This window comes from Crocodylus siamensis, chromosome 5, assembly GCF_052110815.1.
Source record: "Crocodylus siamensis isolate JL-2025a chromosome 5, ASM5211081v1, whole genome shotgun sequence".
Lineage (NCBI taxonomy): Eukaryota > Metazoa > Chordata > Crocodylia > Crocodylidae > Crocodylus > Crocodylus siamensis.
The window spans coordinates 171,743,229-171,751,505 of NC_143399.1; the positions used below are offsets into that span (position 1 = coordinate 171,743,229).

Sequence of the window (8,277 nt, forward strand, 5' to 3'; positions counted from 1 at the left end):
AAATAGTGCATTAAAACAACACTCCAGGGAAACAGCAAGGGTTAATTGGTTTCTAAAGTAAACTTTCATGTTCTCGGCCTCTGAGGCAGACACTGTGTCCAACGCTAGCACACAAACAGGCACATAAATTCTGGGAAATTGAAAACATGGAGCACAGCGTTCCTTGAAAACCCATAGTGAGATAGGAACCTGCAGAATTGGAACAGGTCACAGTCATCAGTTGCAAAACTGGAATTTCCAGTTTTGGTTGAAATGACCAAATTAGGACACTGGCAAATGACCAGACTAAGATGTATGGATGTGATGGATTTGTGGAAATAAAATTTTGACTGAATGTGGAAAAAAAGAATGCAAAAGGAAGAGTTTCGAAAACAGCAAATTGCCATTGGCCCTTGACCTCCAAGACTGCTGACACCTGACATTCAAGCAAAGAACCACCGGGTGGTGCTCACACACTAGCTGGACACACTGTTCTGCGTGTGAAATTCTGGGACTAGAAAAGAATTGGTATTGTATTCTGTAATCTTTTTGTTTGCTTTGCTTGCAACACTCTTACATTCTATCACTGTGTATTAATAAAATTTGCTTATTCTCAAATGGATGGAGTTGTAGTTGGTTTAGAGAAGATATCAGGAACAAGGTATCAGGACTGGTTTGTAAATCCAGTGCCAAGACGTACCTCCATTTGGAATTTCCAAAGGGATCTGCAAATGAAAAAAGGTTGAAACTCCCTAGTTTAGATATATTCTAAAGGCCTTGTTACATGTTGCACTTTGAGCTGCTTAAATGTTGATTGGTATTAGTGCTAGCTCAAGTTGGGGGCAGACACACTTTAAACCAGGGGCGGGCAATTATTTCGGGCAGAGGGCTGCTTACTGGGTTTTGGCAAGCTATTGAGGGCCACATGACAGGCAGCCAGGGGCAGATATATATTAAATTTCTAAATTATTTAGGGGCCTCATGAGCCAGATAGAATGGCCTGGTGGGCCGCATCTGGCCCGCGGGCCGTATTTTGTCCACCCCTGCCTTAAACCTAAAAACCTTATTTGTCTCTCCACCTGCACAGCTGTGACTTGCCACTAGAGGGCTGGTAAGCAGGGGCCTGACTAGGAGCTACAGATGTGAGTTTCCACTACTGTGCTGGTGAGCCAGTTCAGGCTTCTGTCCCTGCTCTAGGTGGGAGGAGAAGAGGAACATGAAGCTGCCAGGCAGAGCATTAACAGGATGGGGTTGGGTAGTGAAATGGGAGATGGAAAGGAAGTGGGGCTGGGGGGAGGGTGGTGAAATTAAGCAATTCAGCCCCTGAATGATAAAATAAAAACAAGTAACAAAATAAAGAGGATGTAAATTAAAGAAGGTCTCATGTTTTAATAATTTGGGATTGGAGTGTGAGGGGGGATCATGAATAGGGCTACCATACATCCAGGTTTTCCTGGACATGTCTTCTTTTTAGATCCTCTAATTTCAGTCTGGGCATTTTTTTTAAATCTGATCAAATGTCTGGGATTTTGCTCTGCTCCCAGCTTGACCCAGCAAGAAGCTGTTTGGGGCAGGGGGCAGGGCAAACAGAGGCATGGTGTACACGTGGCTACATGTAGCCAGGCAGGGTGTGGGAGTAGCTTGGCAGCTGGATGCAAGTAAGACTGTGGGGGCAGGAGTGTGTATGTGTGTGTGTGTGTATGTGTATGTGTGTCTGAGTGGTGGGCAGGGTGGGTCCAGGGCTGTAGCAGGGTGGGCCCCAGATGCATGCCCCTCAAGCAGGAAGGGGGAAGAGGGCCAGGAAGGAGCATCAGGAAGCTGCATGGCTGGCCCAGTGGCATTGGGACTGGTGCCTGTGCTCTCAGGGGCAGAGCTGGGGGGGGAACAGGGGGCTGTGGATCGGGAGTGAGGGGCACTAGTGGGGCTGGGGGGCCTGTGGCTTCTGAGTGATGGGCACTGGCTCTGAGAACCTGATCTGGTCTCCTACCTTGTTCCCGCCTGCCCTCCCTAGATCCCACTTGTGGACCTGTCCATGCCCTGTGACTTGACTAACTGGCATGTACTTTGCAGGCTGTTTGCATGGAGTTGCATGCCTGGGGTAGTAAGGTCACACCCCTGGGGGTGGGATGGAGAGTTGTCTTGGGGCCAGAACCATTCCCTGCAGAGTAGAGTTCAGGGGGTGGAAAGTTTATCTGCACAGAACAGGAGGGTGGGGGAGGGATGCTTCATCCCAGGATGCTGGAGAATTGCAATTGCAGAGTCTTATATGTGGGGAGTGGTCACACATTAAAGGAACACAAGCCAGGTAACACAGATCAGAAATAAACCTGGCCTGATGTGGCATAACTTTAAGCCACCTAAAGTGTGCTTAAAACTAATGGCAGGTGTGAATGTGTGCACAATCCAGGAGTTAAGAGCTCCAGGAGCCACCTGAAGTTGAGGTTTAACAAGGCCCTAAGAATGCCTGCTGATATGGTCTGCAAAGGAGATGGATGAGAGAATGCTTAGTCTGTGAATCCTGATGGTGTTTCTACAAGAAGTAACTCCCACCTGCTTGGAATTGTCAAGACTTAGGCAACACTGGCCCACAATGAAGGGTTTTTGTGCCCAAAAGCTTGCAAAGAACTTTTCCCCAACTATTTAGTTGGTCTAATAAAAGATATCATATCTACCCAAAGAACCTTGCCTACTGGCCCACAACAGACATTCAGGGCATAGGACCCCATAACTCTTTACTCAATAAAGAGGAACCCATACCTCTGTGCTTCACTAACCCCAGTGAATAGAATATCTTTCAAGTCATTTGAGGCATCCAAAGGGAAGTGCTCAGTTTTAAGTAAGCTGGCGGTTCATTTGCCTCACAAAGAAACCACTATTCATATGGTCTCATTCAGTACCATGACACTACCTGTTTTTAACCAGAAAGGGGCTTAGTTCCAGCCACAGGCCTCCTCTGCTTCTATGACAACGACACCATTATAACGTTTTTAGGAACACTCTGTGTCCTACGTTGTTACGCATTCTGCAGTAGTCATATGAGCTCAGAGCCTTGACTCACATCAGGGGATCCAGTACAATATTATAGTTTAGGAAGCCTCTCTTCCCACTAAGGGACACTTTCAAATGCGCATGTGAATCAAACCTCTGACTATTCTGCAGTGTGAATAGCAGCACAAGTTGTTACATAAAACACTCCAAAGCAATTCCTGTAGCAAATGCTGCCCACTTTACAAGAGAAATTGTTTGGCTTTAAAAATATATTAGTTACTACAGACTTCTTTCCTCCACATATCTACATTTGTTCAGGAGGTTGGATCTGATGACACTTCCTTTCCAATCCTATGATTCTATCAGCTTTTCTTTGCAACAGACAGCTGCCAACAATTTTGAATAAGCAACAGAGAAAGAGTATCAGTAAAAACAACTGTAGAAGTTATATATAGGCGACTGGAGCGGGGGGAGCACATGCCTCCCCTAAGAGTGGCTGCTTCTGGCTTCTGTGGGTGGTCACTGCTCATCGTGCCGCCACCACTACCACCGCCAGCTTCTGAGAGTGGTCACTGCTTGCCACCCTGCCACTCACAAATTATGTCCCCTCAGTGTCAAGAAGCACCAATCACCCATGATGGTTTGCTTCCTGCTGTGTGGGGGAGCTTTTTCCCATACCTGTAGTTCAGGTCTCTTGTTTCAGTTTTGCAGGGCAGATTTAGATACTGTGGCAAAAATACAAGACCAACATTGTAATGGTCCCTTTGAAACCTGCAAACAATTAACCTCTCTGAGGCAAAGATTAGGGACCTTTAAAAGTGCTGTATAATTTACTAAAAAAAAAAATCAGGGAAGCCTTTTAAAAATAATTCCAAATTAAATTCCTGATGAAGGGTATTTAAAGCTGAAAGCTTGCTAACAATTTTTCCAACTATTTGAGTTGGTCTAATAAAAGATATCAGATTTACCCAAAGAACCTTGTCTGCTGCCCTAATCCCAAATTAAGGATTTCACTATTAGAAACTGGGATGGGATCTCTGTATGCAATCTTTCTGGTTTTATTTTCATTTTCCATGAATCTGAAGTCTTGTTTCTTGTGTATGTGCATGCTTGTACGTGAAAAAATAGCAAGGAGGTGCATCTTTTTTTGCAGAATTAGATTTCTAAATAAAGAAGGACCAGTTTAGAAGTGAGGCAAGATATTGCTACCCTGACTGTGGGAGGTTGGGTGAGGAAGGGTTTTTCCCCTGATCAGCTCAGATATATAGGACGTGAGACACTATAAGTGTCCTGTGCTCACTCTGTGGGAAGAGATCAGTCAGGACAGAATCTACGTCAGAGAGCTGGGTTCTAGGAGCAGCTTTGAAAGTATCTTGGCAAGCCGAATTTCAGGATGTGGGGAATCTTCATACATATTAATACTTGAAGAGAAGTGATTGGTTATTCATTACAGTTCTGCGCCTCTGACCAACTCTTTATGACTTTACCCTTCCACACACCCAGAAGCGGAGTGGGACTTTGGCAAGACTGAGTCACAGAAGGTGATGTAGATAGAGGCGGGACTTTCAGATCAATAGACCCTTCTCCCCTCCTTTCACACTGGCTGGAGTTTATGCTGCTATTGTTGCTGCTGCTGTTTCTGCCAGTGTCAGTGTCTTTCTGGGCTCTGTGAAGTATAATCCCAGCATCCTTAGAGCACTACCAGCTTCTGTCTACTCTAGCAGCTTGTTCAGGATTATTTCCCTCCTTCAAGTGGCTGATCACTATTTTTAGAATATTTTCTGGCACCTTAGAAACTCTGTAAGTATAACTTTCACTTTATTATTCAAATCATTGCCTTTGTGAAATTATTTGTCTGGGGCTGAGTAGCAGACATTATTAGTTCATAACCTACAATGTTGACATCTAGGACTATTAAAGGGTTTGCACGGCAATGACCATTTATCGTTTTAGTGTTTTACTTTAGTCAAATGATCAAAAAATAATTCTAGTGACCTTACAGTTGGTAGATTTTTGCACTGTTTCATAACCCTTGAACTAACACAGTGGGTGCTAGTGGTTTTTTTGGCAGGCATGCCACAACTTAGCCCTGCATCATTCATGAGTGCTACTCCAGTCCCCTTCTCCTGGGTGCTCTGATGCTCTGCTTTCTGCTGCTGGACTGCTTTTCTTGTCCTTGGTCTGCCATGTGCCACTCACAGGGGCTTCTCATGCCACTTGTGGTACATCTTGCAGGTTGGCCACCCCTGAACTAGCACATGTTGCTGCTGTCAACATTTGTTACTAGTAAAAGGAAATTGAGGAACAGGTGTACATTCATCACTACAGCTTCACTGAATATGTGTTTCTCATAACACAGCCAAAAGTAAATGCTTCTTGGAGAAACTTTTTGTAAAATATCATTAGGCAGAAGAAAATCTAACCAGCAGAATTCTAAAACACAGAGAACAAGGAAAAGTTTAGAAAAGAATTAGAACAAACACTAACATGCTGCATCTATTTTAAATAGCTGCAGTGAGGGTGAGTGGTGTTAGCACTTTGAAAAAGTTATGTGGGGACTGTTCTTATTGTTGATTACAAATTTGCTCTGGTTGGAAGAACTTTAGTTGGATCTTAACAAATTCTGTGTAAATGAAAAAAAGCCCCAAATCCTTATTTGTATTCCTCACCCCCACCTTTTTTACCGCCCTCCCCACCCCCTACCCCCATTATTGCTGTTCTCTCTACTGGAATTGGCAAAAAACCTCAGATACAGTGATGAATGCGGTTTAAATAAATCTTTAGTCTTGAATTTATGTATAATACCAAAGTGGGGAACTGTGCTTAAATATTTTTCATTTTGTTCCTCATTTTCTTTTCTGCATTCATTTTTCTCTTTTTATGACTTTCTTTAGTATAACAATAGGAGGGGCTGAGGAAAAAAAATTAAAATCAGTTCAGGTGCTTTAATTTGGGCTGTTGAACCCTCTTCTGTGCTAATGGATAATTCCTGGGGAACTGCATGTTGTTATTTCCCAGAGGGGATCAGTTGATAATGACAGTGTATATAGGGTAGCATATAACATTTGGGATTTTCATTATGACTGTGAGATAATTTCTCTTTCATCTTATTCTCTCCAGGTTTTACACATGCAAATAAATTGTAAATATTTATAATAAGCATTTCCTGAATATTACTGTAACGCTGAAAGAAGACCATGTTGGTTTTGTTATTCTTCAGCTACCACTGACTAAGCTCATTTGGTACACACACCCATACATGTGCAACTGTTCGCTCTCTCCTCCATTACCACCAGCGTGAATTAGAAGTTAGTGAAAAACAGGGATTCCAACAATGCAAATTAAGTGTTTGTAATCCTGATGACTGCAATATGACTGCAGTCATTTTAAGTAAAACACTTACAATTTGCTAAGCATCTAGTAATACTTAAACTAGTAGATATGATGACATAGTAATCCAAGCAAAGAAGCAGAAGCAGAAGCAGTGGTAGTGTTCATAAATTCCAGGACTAGCTCTAATACTAAGACCTATGCAAAGTCATTTAACTTTTCTGCCTCAGTTTTCTTATCTGTAAAATGGAAGTAATCATGCAGAGCTACTCCAGTCATGCTGTAAGGATTCATTAGCTAATGTTTATTTAGCACTTTGAAAACAAAAAGAAAATGTTAAGTGTTACCCATGAACACAATTTAGAAAGCATTCCTCAGGGATACCTTTTTTAAAGCTACATGAGATAGGGCAAAGTTACTATTGCTTCTTGCACTTTCTTTCAGGTGCCTAGTTGGAGCATGGAATTTTTACATAGAAGAAAGTTATACCTTCAACTGGGCTGGATATTAATGGTGAATTTGGTTTATGCCAGTCCAGAATATCAGAAAGAAACTCCTGCAAGTCTAGGTCAGATTGACCATCAATGCTGGGAGATCTCCTCTCATGGGCTAATGGAAATGAAGAAACTGAGGGTAGCAGATACTATCATTGCTCTCTGGGACTTCATGATGTTCTTAAAAGAATCGCCTAAGCCCAAGCATAACGAACTCTTCAATGATTTGGCCCAGAACTTCTGGGATATGTATGTAGACTGTGTGCTCTCAAGGTCCCATGGAGTGGGCCGAAGACAATTAACATCTACCAAGTATTTCTCCTCATATTCACATAGAACCTCAGCAGGTAAATTTACTGCACAATACTAGCCTGGCAATTGGCTAGCTATTAAAATTGAAATATTTGTTTCTTTACTTCTGTTTAGCCAAAATGACCTAATAACCCCCTCAAGTTCTTTGACCATCTTTCATTAAAAAAAAGTATGCTTAAGATGTTGTAATCCTAAATTTATGTTCTTTTTTAAAAATGCATGTATGAATGTAGTGCTCACAAAAACTTGGGGCTAGACTACCAGAGTTGGAGACTCAATTCCTCTGTTTACTCACAGCACACATATAGGAAACAAATTACTTAAAAAGTGCAAGATTCATAGCAATTTTCTTTCAGTTCTGACCCAGAGGGGTCACCTTAAGGATGAGAGGTGAGGTTCAGATTAAGCCCATTCAAATATTATCCTTCCTCCTGAAACTTTAGATGTATTTAATTAGTGCTTGGTGTGGTGATGTGGACACCTGGCTACTGTGCATCATCCAGTCATAACAAATGCTGGCCAGTATGGCTCTGGGCTGGATTTGAATTGACAGCCTACAGGCTACCAGTTTTATATCCTATTAACCAATCTCCGAGCTAGCATGTCCTTTGGACTCAATGGCCCAAGAGGTCCCTTCCAGTCCTAAGGTCCTAAACATAAATGTATTGTCGTAGAATGTTTCTCCAATGTATACCAGCAGGGTTTTAGATTGAAAATGGGTCAACTACATTTGTGTGTCAAAGTGGACACAACATTACCCTAGCATAGCTAAATATATTTCTTTATCAATAACTAGCTTTCTTTCCTAATCTTGCAGGGTCAGCTTTCACCAATCAATTTAGGTTAAAAGGAGAGAAAAAAAATGAAGATACCTCAGCAAGATGACATCAAACTGAAGGAGCACAAATGCACAGCATGTACTATGGATGCGTATAAGATCCTTTCATGGGTGTTAAGGGTTTTTTTTCCTTTCCTGCTGTACAAAGTACTTAAGATAATTGATAAGTTGATGAGTACTTTAGACACTTTGTCAACATGTTCCCTTTTCTTTAAATGTACCAAGGTTGCCTTTTTCCCCCACTGCAAATGTGAATGCTTATGTATTTTGAGTCAATACTTTTGTTCTCTCAGGTAAACTGTCCGTTTAAACTGGTGTTATATTTTTGTAGACTCA

General features: G+C 42.1%; 1 protein-coding gene across 1 annotated transcript; it reads left to right on the top strand.

The window, feature by feature from the left end:
* Positions 1–6,756: 6,756 nt before the first annotated feature.
* FAM237B (family with sequence similarity 237 member B) lies at positions 6,757–7,988 on the top strand. The gene is made up of 2 exons (XM_090049808.1): positions 6,757–7,138; positions 7,921–7,988. The coding sequence occupies exons 1-2, from the start codon at positions 6,757–6,759 to the stop codon at positions 7,986–7,988; spliced, it is 450 nt and encodes a 149-aa protein (XP_089905934.1).
* The last annotated feature ends 289 nt before the right edge of the window (positions 7,989–8,277 follow it).